This window comes from Alternaria atra, assembly GCF_907166805.1.
Source record: "Alternaria atra isolate CS162 genome assembly, contig: 25, whole genome shotgun sequence".
In the NCBI taxonomy this organism is placed as follows: Eukaryota; Fungi; Ascomycota; class Dothideomycetes; order Pleosporales; family Pleosporaceae; genus Alternaria; species Alternaria atra.
In genome coordinates this window covers 4,803,563-4,821,757 of record NW_025091323.1, presented here as the reverse complement: position 1 = coordinate 4,821,757, position 18,195 = coordinate 4,803,563, and the positions used below count along the sequence as shown (strand labels likewise).

At 53.9% G+C, this 18,195-nt stretch overlaps 6 protein-coding genes across 6 annotated transcripts; 4 read left to right on the top strand and 2 right to left on the bottom strand.

Moving 5' to 3' along the window:
* Positions 1–50: 50 nt before the first annotated feature.
* On the bottom strand, positions 51–2,043 carry ALTATR162_LOCUS6672 (uncharacterized protein; the record flags this gene model as incomplete). The annotated part of the gene is made up of 3 exons (XM_043314294.1): positions 51–287; positions 336–1,886; positions 2,032–2,043. 3 exons carry the CDS (start codon positions 2,041–2,043, stop codon positions 51–53), a joined length of 1,800 nt encoding a protein of 599 aa, XP_043170229.1.
* Positions 2,044–4,986: 2,943 nt separating this feature from the next.
* ALTATR162_LOCUS6671 (uncharacterized protein) lies at positions 4,987–6,976 on the top strand (the record flags this gene model as incomplete). The annotated part of the gene is made up of 2 exons (XM_043314293.1): positions 4,987–5,763; positions 5,822–6,976. The coding sequence occupies 2 exons, from the start codon at positions 4,987–4,989 to the stop codon at positions 6,974–6,976; spliced, it is 1,932 nt and encodes a 643-aa protein (XP_043170228.1).
* A 993-nt stretch (positions 6,977–7,969) lies between these two features.
* Positions 7,970–10,125, top strand: ALTATR162_LOCUS6670 (uncharacterized protein; the record flags this gene model as incomplete). The annotated part of the gene is made up of 3 exons (XM_043314292.1): positions 7,970–8,609; positions 8,669–9,485; positions 9,552–10,125. The coding sequence occupies 3 exons, from the start codon at positions 7,970–7,972 to the stop codon at positions 10,123–10,125; spliced, it is 2,031 nt and encodes a 676-aa protein (XP_043170227.1).
* A 543-nt stretch (positions 10,126–10,668) lies between these two features.
* ALTATR162_LOCUS6669 (uncharacterized protein) lies at positions 10,669–13,179 on the top strand (the record flags this gene model as incomplete). The annotated part of the gene is made up of 3 exons (XM_043314291.1): positions 10,669–10,789; positions 10,840–11,596; positions 11,658–13,179. The coding sequence occupies 3 exons, from the start codon at positions 10,669–10,671 to the stop codon at positions 13,177–13,179; spliced, it is 2,400 nt and encodes a 799-aa protein (XP_043170226.1).
* A 734-nt stretch (positions 13,180–13,913) lies between these two features.
* On the bottom strand, positions 13,914–14,864 carry ALTATR162_LOCUS6668 (uncharacterized protein; the record flags this gene model as incomplete). The annotated part of the gene is made up of 1 exon (XM_043314290.1): positions 13,914–14,864. The coding sequence occupies one exon, from the start codon at positions 14,862–14,864 to the stop codon at positions 13,914–13,916; it is 951 nt and encodes a 316-aa protein (XP_043170225.1).
* A 1,383-nt stretch (positions 14,865–16,247) lies between these two features.
* ALTATR162_LOCUS6667 (uncharacterized protein) lies at positions 16,248–18,191 on the top strand (the record flags this gene model as incomplete). Its single annotated transcript, XM_043314289.1, has 5 exons — positions 16,248–16,254; positions 16,306–16,804; positions 16,863–17,473; positions 17,519–17,653; positions 17,704–18,191. The coding sequence occupies 5 exons, from the start codon at positions 16,248–16,250 to the stop codon at positions 18,189–18,191; spliced, it is 1,740 nt and encodes a 579-aa protein (XP_043170224.1).
* Positions 18,192–18,195: the final 4 nt, after the last annotated feature.

Sequence of the window (18,195 nt, the reverse complement as noted above, 5' to 3'; positions counted from 1 at the left end):
GAGCCAAGTTAGAACACAGTCAAATCAAAGCCATACGGAGACAAGTGTATTCACTTTCGCCTCCAGGTTTGGCTCGCCAGGCTGTCTCTAGACGCAAAAGGCAGAGAGAAGCCCTTTGAGACCTCGGCTTCGACGAAGATGGAAGCACGCTTATAGCGCTTGTCGGTGTACTTCTCGTACACAGCGGCGTGGTGCTTCTGAGGGTTGTCGCAACACTCGAGGATAACCGAGATGAGTTGTCGGAGTTGGGTTAATGTGTATCCAGAGTAATGTACATGCGCTTGCGACTGAGAGATGTTAGCATGGCTTGATGAAGTATATAGGTGTCAACTTACCCAGTCACCCTTCTTCAGCATGAAGCGGGCGAGACAGTGAGCACCGGCGGACAGGAAACTGGGAGCGCAGCCCACAAAGCGCTCATCCATGACTGTAATCTCCAAAAAGTACTTTGATAGGGTGCGAGTCTCTAGGTCATAATCGTCTGCTTTGCTGATACGACGAAGGAAGCTCATTGGGCCGGGCCAACCCAGTTCGAACTGGAGCATGCTGAGCATGAAGCGCTCAGCTTTCAGAACCTCGTCAGCGGTATAGGCACCGTCTACCATGTATACAATCTCCTGCACCGAAGGGCAGTTGATCTCCTCGTACTTGGCAGCAACGAAGAGAGCAGTGGCACCGACCAGCTGAAGCTTGCCAAGTGAGACGACCTTACATGAAAGGAAACGGTCGACATAGTTGACAGCGAGGAAAAGTGTCTCTGGCAGAAGGGTGAAGCGGTTGTGGACCTGGACGAGCCAGTCCATCAGTACTGATCGCATCGACCATTGTATTTCGGCCTGGTGATCCATGTAAGAAGCGTTGGGCTTCATACGCTCCTCAAGAGAGTGCATGTATTCGAAGATTTCATCACCGTACTCAGCAACCATGGAGGTATCCCACTGCTCGTCTTCAACGTCTTCGGCACTCCGATTCGCCTCGACGAAGATCTTAGCAGCCTCTAGCTCGCGTTCTGTCTTTTTAGTTACCCTAGGTGCAAGGACAAGGGTAACACCGCCAGTCGTGTTGTCACCGCGCGATCGCAGAGATCGGGCGGTAGTGTAGCCGTCGGCATCGTAATACTCTTCGTCTTCCTCCTCGTCCCAGTACTCTTCTTGCTCGAGGCCGTTGACCTTGGCAAGCTCTTCGTTGCGTTCTTGTTCCAGAACACGCGCCTGCTCCTCTAGAGCATCCAGGTACTCATACCTCTCGTCCGCCCCATTTTTTGACTCGGTCTTCTCTTCCTCTTCAGGGATGGTCGCTGCTTGCTGGGACTGTGCTGGGGCACGGTCCACGTTGGGAAATGAAGATGGCTGGGTAGGGAGTGATTGGCGAGCAGGTACATTTGCGAGTGTCGTCTCGCTAAGGGGTTGTGATTGCGGCTCTTTGAAGACTGCCGTTGAGGACTTCTTAGAGAGGACTTTGCGGATGTCGGCGGTCGGTTGGCTGGCGTCGACGGTGACATGCTTGGGAGCAGCAGTCACGACCTCGCTCGTCTCGATTGACGCGTTCGCCTTTGTTGTGACGTTTGCCAGAGGGCGTTGCGCCGGCCGGGCCAACGCGCCAGGCTTTGTGATTTCCTTCACTGTGACAGCAGAAGTTTCCTTGAGCACCTCGAGGCCCTTCTTCTTCCCAGTAACCTGCATGTCATCTTTCGCTACAGGTTGCCGTGTATTGCTGACGTCGCCAAACACGGTCCGCTTGGCTGCGGCCGCCTTGATGCCTCCGACCTGCATCAGTGTAGATAGTGCTGGTGTTGACTTGCCGCGCGAGTGCAGAGTCTTTCCGGCAGGTAGTTGGGGCAGCGCATTCTCGTCGCGTACACGAAGAGCCCTCGCAGGGCGTTGCGGCTGTAGAAAACTCTGTCAGCGGGTGTGAAGGAAGACAGTCTGAGCGACACTAGATAGACATGAAGATGGCGCCGCTGGCCTCGCAACGCGTCCACGTACGCCTTCGCTAACAAAGTGAAAGCAAACACAGAGAGGACATTCTTACCTTTGCGTCCATTATGATCTCAGTTTGTCGATTAAAGACAATAATCTCGAAATGTATGTTATGGTGACAGCGACGGTTGTGAACTGGACGATAGGGGCAGCGGAGGTCGAGCGCTACAAAACAGTGGCCGATATAAAGAAACTCTCCATCTAAGTTGGCAGCGATGAGATAGACGGGTCGACGATGTCGAATGGCACGAGGAGTGGTGTTGACGACAACAAGAGCTTGTAAACTTATATGGGAGCTTGGAGCTATGCGCGTTTGGATTCAATGTTTATTTACTTGACTAATTCGAGCCTTTGGACAGGGATGCTGACCGCTAACCTTGATACGGCCTAGCGACGGTGCACGGTACGCTCTTTCCCGAAGATGCAGGCACGTCATAGCCGAGGCGATCGCGTCTTTCCAAACATCATCACAAAGACGTCGTTATAATGCGCCCACGCACTTGGTGGATATTATGAACTGAAATCTTTTCAGAAGTATCAATACATTCTTGAGACTGTATGGCAGTAGTTTCAGCCTATCTGACCATCTGCGTCGATATCTACACGTACCCCGCCAAAACCTCAGGTTTGACGCGCTAATTCTCCGATGAGTCAGCTCCACCACGCGAGCTCACGTGGTGGCCTCCCTACAGCGACCTTCTTGTAAACATCTCGTTTACCAGCTCTATTGCCATAACAACACACAGAGGCACCATTCAGTTGCTTTGGATGGCCTCAAAAGTGGTCGCGATCACAAAGGTGGTCTGGAATCCGCAGACACGACCCGCTGTCGGGCGCCCACAGCCTGTCGATCAGCGCACTGCCACCAGATATCAAACGGCAGCCTACGCTTGTCTTTGTTGCGCCGCCGTTGTCCCAGGCAGTATGGAGGAATATACTGCGTCTAGGGAACGTTGGATGTCCTGAAACCGGCGCTGTTATCGCGTCCTTCTTTTGCTTTGTCCCCGCGGCGCTGTGTAGGCCGAGAGCCTCACCGACTAACTGTGTGGACCGATGACATCCGTAGCGAGATCGCATGGTGCCAAAAATGCGCACAACGTCTTTCGAAAAGACCCGCGACCAGGATCCCTACTGAAACGTCTTTGCGCAAAGTGCGGGAGACATACAGTTCTTGATCGACCCCTCATCACTTAAAGTGGCTGTCCGAGCTTCAAGCCGCGAATTCGCGAAGTTGCATGCCACGCTACGTATGTACCTTTGCCATGATCGCTGGTGCACATGCAGGGTCGGTATTTTGGAAGCAAGATAACAAACGGCCATAATCCGGTCAAAACTTGCCTTCCACACCAGAGCGGGTGTGTAGACTATCCGCGGATTGATTACTGGGCTTCGCGCTACTATCGTCATGATAGTGTGGGTCCGAGATCATCAGACGATTGCGGGAGCACATGTAGACATAATTCCTTGGTCGCGTAATTCATAAGTAGCACGAGCCTCTAGGGAATCTTGTGGCGATTCATTCAGGGACAGTTGTCTGCAAAGGGGAACTACGGAAGCAGGTGTGTGGCATTGATTGTCGCACGGAGATCTCTCCAATAGACGCCCGACACCACTTGCCAACGAATCCACAGCGCTTCACCCACTTTCGGGACCGGAAGCTTCCTTAGCACTGTGACTAGAATTGCGTGTGAAGGCGACCCGGAATGTGGTATTCGAGGACCCTTGTGTGCTCGAGAGGGTTAATCGGGTATCAGGGTGCTAAAGATCGTCCTGTTCATCTTCGCATAAAACGTACACATGGTGTCGACAACAAGCAGCGTATCCGCCCATGGGCCATGTCTGACGTCGTTGAGATCGGCTCTCTCGCGCATGTGTAGTCGACAAGCGATTGAGTTGTCCTGTGGCATGCATTCTAAGCTCATTCAACCATTGGGCGCATGGCTGCCGCCGAGTTGTCCCATGTTTCGACCTCAAGGATAGGCACACCAGATGGGATGAAAGCCGGGGTATTTCTCAACTGGAATACAATCGTAGCCCTTTTGCGTGACTGAGGGTGGGCTGTTCTTTGCGGTAGTGTATATGCTAGTTACCAATGGAGGCGCAATCGCATATACGCAGCAGGGAGGATGCGCTGTACAGTTTAGACCAATTTGATGATACAAATTTGATTCCAAGAGACTGTAGATGCAAAGGCGACCGCTTTTTCGTGGTTCGAAGCGCATCCGGAAAGTGCGTCGTGACCTTGCGTGGTCCTAGTCGGTGTCTCTGTAGTTCGCTTGCGACATCTCTCATCTGCAACCCACCCTCCACACCATTCTCCTCAGTCCCACACCACCACCTCCTTGTAAGCCTCCAACCTTCCCATCAAGCTCCCGATCCATCTGAGATCGCAATCTGGCGCCCAGATAGAGTCAATCCTGCTCTGCGCATTCCGGTCGCTAACCTGCCATCCGCAGCCAACGGCGGTAGACTCACGGAATCGGATCGAAGCATCCACTGCCCATCTGGCTTTCTAGACATAACTGCTGGTACGTACACGTCTCCATAGGCCTTTGCGACCGAGTTGGGCTCTATACTTGGTTGCGACGCCGCCCCTGGGTCTTCCGCGCTGTCGTCACATCCTCCCTGTAGTCCGCAAGTGGCCAGCGGTGACGAGTCCCCCAACCGCCTCCAGCTCAGCACAGGCTTTGCGGAACAGGTCAAGAAGCACTCAGCACGCCATCAAACCTCATCAGCGACCATTTGCTAACATGTCACCTCCCAGACTCGAAGCCCGTTTGTCCTTTCCCGACCGCCATTCGTCCCGAGCCCTTGCGACACCGGCAGGATCGGTGCGCCGCTCAGCCACATACACATACGGAAGCTCATTGTAGGGGCTTTGGAATACAAACTCAGCATCGGAGACATTGGCATGCAAGTTTCCAATATGCTTGCCGAACCGCGAGTTGCTGGCGCACAATGCTGCCCTGAGGTGGAAGAGCTCCTAGCGGGCCGACACCACGACGCCATGCATCCGGTGTCTGGCTACGACATGATGCCTCAGAGAGAAGACTCTGGCATCATGGACGTATACCCAAGCACCGAGATCGGCTCTGCGCATGAGTCCATGTCGTCCTCCAAGCAGACGCCCAAGAAGCACGTCAGCTTCGAGCTGCTGCTTCCCCAGTCGCCAGCCCACAAGGCCCGACTACCCATGCGAGTGGATATATACCCTCACGATACAACAGACTCCATCATCACCACAGTTAAGAACTTCTACGGTCTGTATGAGCGTCGGGGCGTCATCTTTGAGGACCGTCATGGCAACACGCTGATTGCGCGGTTCGAGAACTTCGAACACGGCATGACCGTCTATGTCCGAGTCTCACCAGAGACTCTGGATACAGATGACTACTCTCCTGATCCCCACCAGCAGACCATTTCGCCCCGTCGCGCTCGACCCCACCTCGATGAAGCCTTCCAGATGCTCCCACCGATCCAGCACCACCAAGGCTCGAGAGCGGGGTCCCGTCATGCACGCCAGAGCCACTCCCCACACCCAGGTCGTGGTCGGAGGAGCGCTTCAGTCAGCAAGCGCATGCGCCCGTCTATAAAGAGTCGCGCGAACAGTTCGCATGGAAGCTTTGCTGACGCCAATGGCGACGGCTACAGTGACAGCGATGAGGAGCATGGTTCTGTCAGCAGCTCGCGACGCTCAAGGAAAGAGCCATTGGCGAGCGCTGAGATCAGCGTTGACAACATTGTCGAAGGTGGCCGCCGAAAGCGTGCAAAATTCGACAGCTCGGTAAGTACCTACAGCGGGCATGTATCGTGCATTAGTCTGACACTCGTTCCTTTCATAGGAGCTGCCTCTGTTCGTACCGCCTCAAGTCCCCATGACTGCTTCACAGTCGTCCGTATCCCCTCAGCGACGTATCAGCGGAAACACTGCTGGCTCGCCATACTCTGTCAACCAGCAGACATTCTCATACTCGCATCCGCTGCCCTCGCCACAGAGTTATGGTCAGGGTGACAGTTCATACCTTCAAGGACTGGTCACTCCCTACTCTGCATCTAGTGCTCAAGCTCAGGGGTACAAGTCTCGGGCGCGCGGCTCAGCGCAGCATTCCTACTATCGCTACTCTGGAAGCGGTGGAGCCCTCCCTACCCCTGACACCACTCTTGCGAGTATCAGTGTCATCTCTGACGAGGATGTCGCTCGCCAGCTCATGCGCCTGGGTGATGCGTCCAACTTTTCCACCCATGGTCGCACTTCTACTTCCACGCTCGACGATGCCTTTAGCGGAAAAGCCGCTGCATCCTCAAGTGATGAGAGTGCCGATGGTAGTGAAGATGAGAGTGAGCTTCCTCCTCTCCCGTACAACATGGCTCGAGCAATGAACGACCACACTCGTGTTTACGATGACGCCGAGAGCAGTGGTGAGGACTACGAGGACGACCGAGATGAGTCCTTCAAGGGTCACAGTGACGAGATGATTCCTGGTGAGCACAACCACCGCATGCACTCCGGTATCATCAAGGCTCGCTCCGTATCGAGCAAGTCTGGCAAGCCCAGCAAGCCGCGTGCCATCTCCAAGAGCAAGTCCAAGGTCAATGGCACCAGTAAGACCCCAATGTCGCCATCCTCTCTACCCTCGCAATCACGCAAAGCTTCCAATGCATCTTTGAACTTCCAGCATCAGCTCGGCGTCGATGAAGAGGATCTCTCGAGCAAGCCACGCTGCCAGCGCTGCCGCAAGAGCAAGAAGGGCTGTGACCGCCAGCGACCGTGCCAGCGCTGCAAAGACGCTGGTATCGGTGCCGACGGATGTGTTAGCGAAGACGAAGGCAACGGCAGGAAGGGGCGCTATGGACGTCACATGGGGGTCTCGGTCAAGAAGAACTCAATCTCATCGGCAACCTCCATGGCGCCTCCCCCAATGCACGACTATCACATGCCAATGGAAGGTTACTCGATGAGCACGGCGCTGGACAAGAGTAAGAAGCGCAAGAGGTAGCGATCTTCAGATCGTGTACCATTGTCTCAAACATACACTCATACTCACACTCACACTCTTCTCTGGCGTTTTGGATAGCAAGCCCTCGCATTGCATTATTGGGTGGTATCTTTAGCGACTGCCCGTCCTCTCCTTTCAGCAAGAGTAAAAGTGTCTTTTCGCACGTCATTGTTACAATTGCGCAGCGATGAGCGAACAGAAGTTGAAATTGTTATGGTGTTATAGGCTAGAGATGGACTGGACAGGTTGGGGTATGGGAGGCACGGTTGGGTAGAGGTTGGGAACGGAGTGTGGGCTGTCCATGTTGCAAGCTTTGGCGACTCCATATGTTCTACATACGGCTTGTTCGATACAGTAGCGAATTTAGTGCGAGACATTCAATGTTAACCCTTCAAAAAGATGTCGTTGATGCCACTTATGTCATCTGCATGTACATGTACGGCACGACCCCTTGTACCGGTGAGGATTTGGTAACGGGTGCACCGCATTGCATTTGGTGCAGTCTGAAACGATATGCCCATCATCACCACACGCCACGACAGGTGGCAGTGGTGACGACCAAGGTACACTGATGTCATTCGGTAGTCTGAGGAAGCCATGAGCTATCTACCACTAGGTCAGCACCAGAGTGTCAGCCCTGAGGATCGGACCGGACTATTTTGAGACGAGGGCTAAAGCTTAAACCGGCAGGAACGGGTTTAAGTGGGGTGATGTGGCGTGCAGGGGGTTAGCGCGAACCGAGGGCAGAGGCTGTGCTCCTCGTCTGCCTGTAAGGCGTGCCTCCGTTGGGAGGACAAGCCTTGTCTCGTCATACTTACTTCTTCTTCTTCTCACCAACCCGCCCTCAGCGCCGTGTTTGCAGCCTCTCTACCACCAAGCAATGAGAGGTTACACGTCGGCGGACGCTATTGATTGTTGCTCCTGTTGACTCGTCACCAGCCACAGCTGCCGCTCCGATTGTCGATCGCCCCACAGAACCAGAACGCGACCGCCATGGCTGAAGGGTCGATCAAGTCGCGCATTGCGGCGCTGAACCTCGAGGAGGTACATACGCCCGTACCGGGTGCCAAACCGACCTATTCATATGATACCTCTACTGCCAAGAGGAAGCCACCTCCACCTCCGCCCAGCTCGCGCCCGCCCGCCTACTCTCGCCAGACGGTCAACAACCCACCAGTTCTCAACAATGCGCTCACGTCTGCGCGACAACTCGGCAACCAGCCCATGGTAGTGAACGAATCCGAAAAGCCAAAAGTCTCGCCCGCGCTGCCTCCTCGCCCGCCTCCGCGCAATGCCAGCACGCCTCGGCCCACGCCAGCACTCCCACCGCGCAAGGCGTCCGAATCAAGCGTTAGAAGGCGCGAGTCCTCTGAGTCGATTTCCACAATCGCGTCGGGCATATCAACATTGTCACTGGGTTCTGTGAAGACAAATGGCACAAGTCACAGTAATGGAAGCACAGGCACGCTTTATCAGGTCAGGGCTCCGGCCTACGATCCCTCAAAGCTGCCACCACTGCCACCCAAGAAAGCACCCGAAGACCCTAAACAGAGCAAGGCGACACTGAACGCAATGAGGAGCAAAAGAGAATATGTGCCCGCTCAGGCGCTGCCACCCCAACTGAAGACTCCTGGTGAGTGCAGTAGGAGAGCAAAAACCTTCCAAAGAACATGGCTGATGAAAACGCATTAGATCTTCCTGCAAGGCCCTCTCTCCCCCCTAGACAATCCATCATTCGCGAGCGATCACCTCAGCCTGTACCAGCGCTGCCACATAGGCAATTCTCAAACGACACCTCCCGGACGAACAAGGTGACCGCACCACCGCCACCACGACGATCGGCGTTGGAGATGGGCTTCAACAACAAGGCATCGTCGCCTCCTCCCGTGCCTTCAACTCGGCCACCAGCAGTTGCTTCTGACTCAGCACCGAATCTTGGAACACCACCTCCTGTCCCAATGTCGTCCAGACCGAACCTCAGCGCCATCATGGCTTCCAAGCCGAAACCAGGTGCCGTTGCAAGTTGCCTCGTGTGTCGAGACTTTTCAGGTCCAGACAATCATGCTGCGCAATTTCCTCGCGCTCAACTCCCCTCATCAGATGTGGGCTGGCTTGCTCATCAACTGTGCTCTCAGTTCCCGTCACCTACCGACAAAGCGCGTGCGATATTCACCTGGCTGCATCACAACGTTGACTACGACGCTCACTCATTTTTCAACGGTACTATTTCCCCTACTACGCCCGAAAAGACCATCGCATCAGGTCTGGCAGTATGCGAAGGTTACGCCGGTCTGTTCGCTGCTCTAGCCCTAAAGGCTGGTTTGGAGGCTATGGTATGTTCCGGTGCGTGCAAGGGCTATGGGCACTCACCTTTGGAGCCTGGACAAGCTGTGCCGCCTTACAAATCGACGCATGCCTGGAATGCTGTCAAGATTGACAACGGAGAATGGAAGCTTGTTGATCCATGCTGGGGAGCTGGACACCTTGGGTGTCAGAATCGTGGTGAAGGGTACGTATTCGGACAACATACTAGTTCGCCATCCACAAGGTTAAATCAATTACTGACACCCGCTAGGTACGTAAGATCCTTCAATGCTCGTCAATTCACCATGGACAACAACGAGTTCGGATTGAAGCATTACCCAGGAGAAGCCTCTCACCAATTCCGTACTGACGGACGTATCGTCTCCTACGAAGAGTTTATGCGAGATGATCAGGGTGGACGCGTCAATGTCTACGGTGACGCCTTCAAGGAACACGGCTTTGGCGAGCGCACCTTTGAACCATCGCAGGCACAGATCAAGGTAAACGATCCATATGCACCGGCGGTCGTTCGATTCCAATTCTCATACGCCTGTCCGCATTGGGACAACGCGCGCCATGGAAAGGGTCCGCCATACATCATGCTACTGAGCATTGCTGGCAGAGATGGTCGGAAACCGGACTACAAGCCGTTCAACACCGACGGGCGCACTTGGTGGCTCGATATACCGCGCACCGACCTCGGTGCGCCAGGCCAGAAGATTTCTCTGAATGCGATCACGGTTTTTAATGACAAGGACGCCCGTGGGATGAGCGTGGCTACTTGGAACAACAAGACGGCGTATTCGTGCAAGTTTGGGGGTGTAGCCCAATGGGAGCTCGTTTGATGAGGGATTGGAACATTGCATGGTTACACTCCTCGACGCACACCATATTAAAGTCCCACGCGATGATGGAATTACTGTATGGATACCCTGGACTTGGTTTGCTTTTGGAAGATGATACAGGCTTATTTGAACGAGCACGCGTAATGAACAATAATTGTTATTCCTTCTGTCTCCTATCTACGTGCCTTGGCAGAGTACATAAATGAGCCGTTTGTGTTCAGGCATGTGAAGATGCAGCCCTAGATAACAGCCGTTGGCGGCTGGACTGTGGCTGACCGCCTAGCGTCTTAGCACGATCCGCGAAATAGTGTACCTGGGGTACGACGGACTCCTACCATCTGGCTCTCCACCTCCAACTCGTCTGATCTGGGGGTCGCATCTTCGTCAATATTCTTCAGGACTGCCCGCGAAGCCGCCTTTGCATATATCTCGCCCTCCGCCTGGTATCCAGAAAAAAAATCGCTCGTGTTTACGGTTCCAGGAACTTTCGCTTCGTCCCAGGGCTTTGGGGAACCTCCCTCACCCACGCCCTCCACCGCCAACATGGCTTCCACCTTCGTCGGCTTATCGGTCGCAGTGACGCTACAGAGTCCCCCGGGTGCTGTCGTGCTGGGTGTGGTCAGTGGTGTTGATCAGCATACAGCTACTTTGACGCTTCAAGATGGTATATTAGGATCGAGGTCAATGTTTACAGGCATGCGCTGACGTTCACAGTCTTCTTTCCAAACTCTGGTCACCGTGTGCCTTCGTACAAGGTGGAAGGACACATGATTGCCGATATCAAAGTCGCCCCATCTGTGCCCGCTCCTCCGCAACCTCTTGCACCACGATCTGCGCCTCATGCATACTCGCAATATCCTCAGAACCATGTTCAGCGCCCGCCACCGCATATGGGGCAACAGGCTCCGCATGTCGTTAGCCAACCGTCGTCAGTCCCGCCTGCAGGCGCACCTGCCTACCAGAACGCTCGTCAAGCGCCGCGCCAATCTACTTCTCAGCCAACTCCAGCTGCGCCCTTTGTCGACCCCGCGATTCTTAGCATGGGAAAGCGCACCTCTAAGGCCCCTTCCTTAGGCCTTACCGTTGCTGCGCCTCCTCAGGAAGCTCCTGCCACGCCCATTAAGCCCATGGCTGCTGCGAGCGCTGCGGCTTTACCGAAGAACACGTCTCCGTTCGTAGCTCACGCAAAGCAGCATAGCGTGCGAAAGCCGAGTGCGGCCACTTTGGAGGGACCTTTTTCGTCGCTGGATATTGCGGATGCTGAAGAGGCTGATAGTGAGACACGGACAGGACAGGTAGCTGCGCGAAGGGCAAGCATCACCAAGACCAGGACCGGCAAGCCGATGGATGATCCAAGTCCGCAGAAGAATGACGACAGTGGCAAAAAGACTCGAAGAGGGGGCAAGTCTCGTAAGAAGGAACTTGCCGCTCAAGAGAGGAAGAACGGCGATGCCGAGACTATTAAAAAAGGGTATGTGGAATCTTAGATTTAGAGGCTACTCGTCACACCTACAGAAGCTGACTTCTACTAGCAAAGGCAATGGTTGGAGGAATACCCCCATGCTACAAGCCGCCGAACAGCCTCAGGCAAGAACCCCCGGGGTTATAGGCGGCAGGGTCGGCCTTGCAGCAGCAAACGCTTCGAATCGTAAGACGAAACGGCAGCAGGCGCTCGAAGCCACGAACGGTTGGGCCACGGAAGATGCGACGGATATCCAGGACATGCCCGAGTTCGACTTTCAGAGTAACCTCTCGAAGTTTGACAAGCGCACGGTATTCAACCAGATTAGAAATGAGGATACAACTGCGGATGAGGATCGCTTGGTCAGCTTCAACCGTTTGGCAAGGCCTGGAACACACGGGGGGAAGAATCTGCATCCTACGGAAAATGTGCTGGATCGGAAGCTGAAAAGCACGACCAACACAAGTTCTGAGGAGGAGGAGGACGAATTTGGCAGCGGGCGCAACTCCAGACGGGCAATGTCCAGAGCTTCGGTCAAAAGGGCACCAACACGGCAGGGCAGCGGCGTTCAAGCTGACCTAGACATGATGGGATCAGGTGTATTACCGCGCACTAACCGTTCGTTTGTCTTGGCTCGACCCTATGCTTCCTCACATGCTACAGGTAGCCCTAGGCCGGGCCGCGTTGCTTCACCACCAGAGTCACCCCTCGAGTCCAGTGCCAAAGGCTGCTTACGCCTGGTATCAAACAACCGCAAGTGCTTCGCTATTACTCCCGGTGCCATGCTGGCAGTGGAGGAGACTGCTGAGGTGGAGTTTGGCCTCAACGAAGACATCATGGCGGAGAACTCAGGGCGCGGTATCGCAGAAGTCGCTCTGACAGCGATAAATCCGGGTGGCAGACGTCTCGCACGCGACAATCCCAACGCCAACCCTGTTATTGTCGTCTTGGCTGGCAATCATCGTGGAGGTGCACGCGCCGTTGCAGCAGCGCGGCATCTTGCCCAACGCGGACCAAAAGTCATGGTCGCACTACTCGGTTTCGAACGCAATGCAGACTGGGACAAGGACATTCGGCGTCAGGTCGAGCTTTTCCGAAAGTTTGGTGGTTCCGTCCGCGCGTGGAAAGATACGGAAGAAGCTTTGAAGCGTCTGCAGGCACCGCCCGAGCTCATCATAGACGCGCTGCTTGGCCGTCACAAGGAGTTTGAGGCACTCGGCGACGAAGATCAACGAGTGGTCCTCAACATCGTAGGCTGGGCAAATAAGTCACGAGCAGCCTGTCTTGCTGTCGAAACGCCGTCTGGTGTCGGTGGCTCTACAGGAGAAGTTTCCATCCTCGAAGGCGAGCCACTAGAAGTACGCGCAAAGTACATTGTATGCCTCGGTGCACCGCGAACGGGACTTCTCAAAGCACTACAGAATGGCGCGGGACGCGATCCACAATGGCTTATCTGGATCGTGGATATCGGCGTCAACAGACCTTGGCGCAACGCTGGTATCAGTGGTGGCAAAGGCATCAAATTTGGCGAGCAATGGGTCGTACAGGCGCAGTTTGAGGAACCATCCGTCGTGGATGGCGGACGGGTTTAGGATGCCGATGCTTCACGAGTCGAACAAAGTCCAGAGGAAAACATCGCCGATCGCCTGCGTCGGTGTCGCTGACGAGATGAAGTCCCAACAGAGCAGCGACGTCCTGAATACTACGAGAGACAACGTAGAAAGTTTTCGGTTGAAGAGTGAAGAATGGACAGTCCTGTCCAAGTGGGTGGATTCGCGGTTTTACATGCATTGCGTAGGCGTTTTATTAAAAGGGTGTGAGAAGCTTTGGATGCTTCCTCTATGGGTTGTAGGATGATTAACGGCATTACGGGATACCAGAAGCTATCGTTGAGTAGCGAGTAGCGAGTAGCTGAGAGGCGTGGCAGTGCTAATAGCACGCGATAATACATTGTATTGAAGAAGCCTATGGATTTGTGTTGTTCGTCTGTCTATGTCTTCTTCTCACACAACGAGCACTTATTTGGCCTAAATGAGGTATCGCACGCTTTCTAGGTACTGAGGCGCGCGCCTCCACGATTCGAGCCCATTGCTATTCTACATCGAACATGGATTCGACCCAAGTCTTACGGATTGGGGGCATACAGTGTGCGAAGGGAGTCTTCTGTTTTTATGGGCCAGGCTATCCGTGGCGCAAGATGTAGTCTGTCTTCCTGGATCTATGATAGAAATACGAGTACTGGACCTGACTGAGCACAGATGCAACAATGAGCGCGAACCGGAGCTTTGCCTATTGCGAGATCACCATCGAATAGATTCCATCAAGCTCAAAGGTGAGATCCAGTGCTGTCCCACTTGGAGCTCTTATCCAGTCCAGTAACGAAGCCGCATACCCTGTTGACAAGATCCTGGACTACTTCCTTTGGGTCGTCGTCGAGGTTGTGGTGTGCCCCTGGAATTACGCCACCATCTTCATCATCTACAATCCCGCCGCCTTCACGAATTATCCTTGTCCAGCGCTGAAGCAACGCTGCTCTGTCGATTGAAGCAGGCACATATGGGTCCTCGGATCCTAGCAGGAAGCATACCGGCGTGCTCTTTGGTATCTTGCCAAAGGTCGTCGCAAAGTGCTCATCGGAAAGGTCACTTGAGAAGTAGTCGTCGTCTCCACCCTTAGCAAGTAGCGAGTAGGCTCGATATGCGTTCAGTGGTCCGCCCATGTCCTTGAGCACAGGATTGCTCTCTGGTGACAGAAGTTCCTTGCCTTTGCCAGCGTCGACCAACTCCTTGGATATTCTAATCGCTTCTTCCAGCTCTTTCCTTTTCTCTCCTTCTTTGTAATAGTCTTCCCATGCCTCGCGATCACTGACACCACCCTGTAGTATCACACCGTCCAACGCCTCCCTCTCCTCGCATCCTTTCCCAAGCAAGTATTCCATGATATCCTGACACCCCGTCGAATGACCCATGACCACAATCTTTTTCCCTGGTCGTAGCTTCCTAAAGTAGGACACGCATTCACCGAGCTCACGCGCATCGCGAGCGAGGCTACCAGTACCCCAGCCTTTGTATGACGAGGAAATGAGAACTTCGGCTATAACCCAATTGGATGGAATCGATTTAGCGATCTCGGAGGGATAGGGAACGGTGAGGAGGCCATCCGTTAGGCCGCCGACCCAGAGGAGTGTGTTTAGCGGGTCGCTGGACAGTGGGCGGGGTGTGTGCTCGAACGCGATGAGGCGTTTGGAGTATTTGTGGGCGGTGCCGTTGTGTGCCATTGTCGCAGTACTTTTTAGGACACAGAAAGAAGAGTTTTGAGTGCAAGTACAGCTTGTGTAATTTATAGAAGAAGTTCCCGAGAGTTGGGGCAGATAATTGATTGAAGTAAGCAAACGACAATCGCGACAGCTTGACGCGACATTTGGTGGGGGTGCAGATCAAAATCTTATCAGATGGCGGGGTAGCTTCCTGGTTGTCGGGAACACTCCGCTTGAGCTTTCACGTATATGATGGAAGCCGGAGTATCTCAAGCCAAGTCATGTCGCCCTGATCCTGCGTAACTTTTGACTGCCACTCCCGAAGATGAGCACGCCATACCGGATCGTTCTTGCTCGTGGACCTGTTCGGATTCCCGTATGATATCCATGGCTAGTCCAGAAGTCGTTCATTCTAGGAATAAACTGCTGGGACCCATAGACCTTTACGATTTCGGTACGGATCATTGTCCTACAGTGCTCATATTGCACACTGTAAGGCTGGCCTAACTGTTCTGCGCTGAAGATCCATGCGAGATAGAGTGTGTCGACAAAGATATAATTGTTGAAGTAGGCGTATGATAGATGTACTCATGTGGAGCTTCATAAGATGCTGAGATTCCTTCAGGTATGAGTTACTGTGCGGTTCAACTCAATCCTAACGATAGCGAAAAGTCCATACCCAGTAGATAGCTACGGTGTAAATCGTATGTAATACTTGCTAACCCTCTTCTATCGTTCATAGATCCGATAAACCGGGCGATGATCCCAGTGTGATAGAAAATTAATACATTCTGCCACGTCCTCTGCTATCGAAAGGGCTCTGTGACAGTAGATGATCATTGCAGTGGTAAGGAAAGCCTTTCATGCCCAAGTCGTTGATCGGGCTGTGGGCTGTAAACGCCACAGTCATCCGACAGCAATAGCGAAATAGGCGGTCATAACCGCATACAACATCTTTAACATACGCCGCCTTGCCCCATGTGAGGCTCTTCGTGGTTGTCAATGCGTGCTGTAGGAGTGATTGGAGATCAAACAGCTGGTACGGCATCGCCCAGAAGAGGAAGCCGGCACCTTTGCTGACATCTCGGAGTTCGGGGGAAGGTGCGACCCCACTGAATACAAAGCTACCCCTCACGCCCATCTGCGTAACCCCACTTAGAGCTCTGGGGCTCTCCAAAGGTCGGGAAACAAGACGGAACACGGACGCGTTTCCGTGTGGCCACAGCAGCGCGGCATATGTCAAATGACGCGAAGGAATGGGTGATATGATTTACGTATGGCCAGGTTGGTATTGAAGGATCGCTTGGTTTTTCGTCATGCTGCTTCTTCAAATTCCATCTGCATCCTGCGCAGTCTCTCTACACCTTTCGCACGTTCCATTGAGCTGAACATATAACAGTCACAATGTCATGTAGGTATCCTTTTCTTGCATGCACGCATATTGCCAGACTAACACAGCCAGCGAGACACTTCATTCACGACCCGACACACCTCGTCGAAACTGCGCTTCTCAGCATCCCACAGACGAACCCTTCCGTACAATGCGACATCAATAACAAGATCATCTACCGCAAGAATGGCGCATCGCAAGTCAGCATAGTTTCTGGGGGCGGCAGCGGTCATGAGCCCTCTTTCGCATCTTTTGTTGGTGCTGGCCTACTATCTGGAGCAGTCGCAGGCACAATCTTCGCATCTCCAAGTGCAGAGCAGGTGCGAAGATGTATATTGCATCGCATTCAGAAAGACAAGGGAGTACTTGTGATAGTAATGAACTACACTGGCGATGTGTTGAATTTCGGCATGGCCGTCGAGAAGGCACGCGCCGCAGGTATCGAAGTCGACATGGTGGTGGTTGGCGATGATGCAGGTGTAGGGCGCGCAAAGGGAGGAAAGGTCGGACGGAGAGGTATTGCGGGAACAGTGCTTGTACAGAAGATCGCTGGTGCGCTCGCCGCGAAAGGGTGCGCAACCACACCAGGTATATGGTTTACAGGTTGACGATAGCTAACATTACCGTAGAGCGAGTCTCAAAGATGTAACGCGCATGGCACAACTCGTCGCAGACAACACCGTCTCCATCGGATCTTCTTTGGCACACGTCCATGTCCCAGGCCGCCGAGAGCCAGAGGAAGATGAGCTGGCGGAAGGTTTAGTCGAGATTGGAATGGGCATCCATAACGAAGCCGGCTCTGAGCGCAAGTCGACCGATCTCCCTGGCCTTGTGAAGACGATGCTATCGCACTGCTTGGATGTCGCGGACCAAAATCGCAGTTTCTCCAAAATCACCGACAAGGACGATGTGGTGCTACTAGTCAACAACCTAGGAGGTGTCAGTCCACTCGAGCTAAGCGGGATCACGAACGAAGTCGTCGAGCAACTAGCGGACAGCTTTAAGATCAAACCCGTGCGCATTATGGCTGGTACCTTCATGACCAGTCTGAACGGGCTGGGCTTCAGCGTCAGCCTGCTAAGAGTCGCCGACGCTTCTATGCTTGAACTACTCGATGCGCCTGCAGAGGCGAGTGGCTGGTCAGCGGCAATCAGTAGCAGCACATGGGCACGACGCGGAGAAGCGAAGAAGAGCGAGGAGCAAGTGGACGAAGAAGAGGTTCAGCCAAGTGATCTGAGAGGTGAGTAATCCTCGCGTTGCACAGGACGTGTACTAACTTGGACAGTCAACTACGCTCAGGCCAAATCGACCTTGACAACCGCATTGAACAGGCTCATTGAGGCTGAGCCGGATGTTACCCGATTTGACACAATAGTAGGAGATGGCGATTGCGGCATCGGACTTAAGCGCGGCGCAGAAGGTAGGCTATCGTCACGTGTGCATGGTTGCCTGGGCGCTGACACTCAACAGCAATTCTGAAGATGCTCGAAACGGGGAAGAAGACGGACGATCTGCTGATCCTCATGAATCACATCATTCAAGTGGTGGAACTGGCTATGGATGGCACGTCAGGTGCAATCTATGCCATCTTCCTGAATGCGCTGGCCCATGGATTGCGACAGAACGCGCCCTCGTCACCACAGCCTGTCACACCCGCAATCTGGGCCAAGGCCCTTGACTCATCTCTCAAGGCACTTGGCAAATACACTCCTGCCAAACCCGGGGACCGAACGCTAATGGATGCGCTCTATCCGTTCGTTGAGACATTGTCCAAGACGGAGAGTATCGACAAAGCGGCTGCAGCGGCACAAGGCGGCGCGCAAGGAACGAAGGGTATGAAAGCGAGCTTGGGGCGAACGGTTTATGTTGGAGGCGAGGGGTTCCAAGAGGTTCCCGACCCTGGAGCGCATGGCCTTGCCGAGCTCCTTTTGGGTTTGAGTGACGGATTGAAGAAGTAAAAGT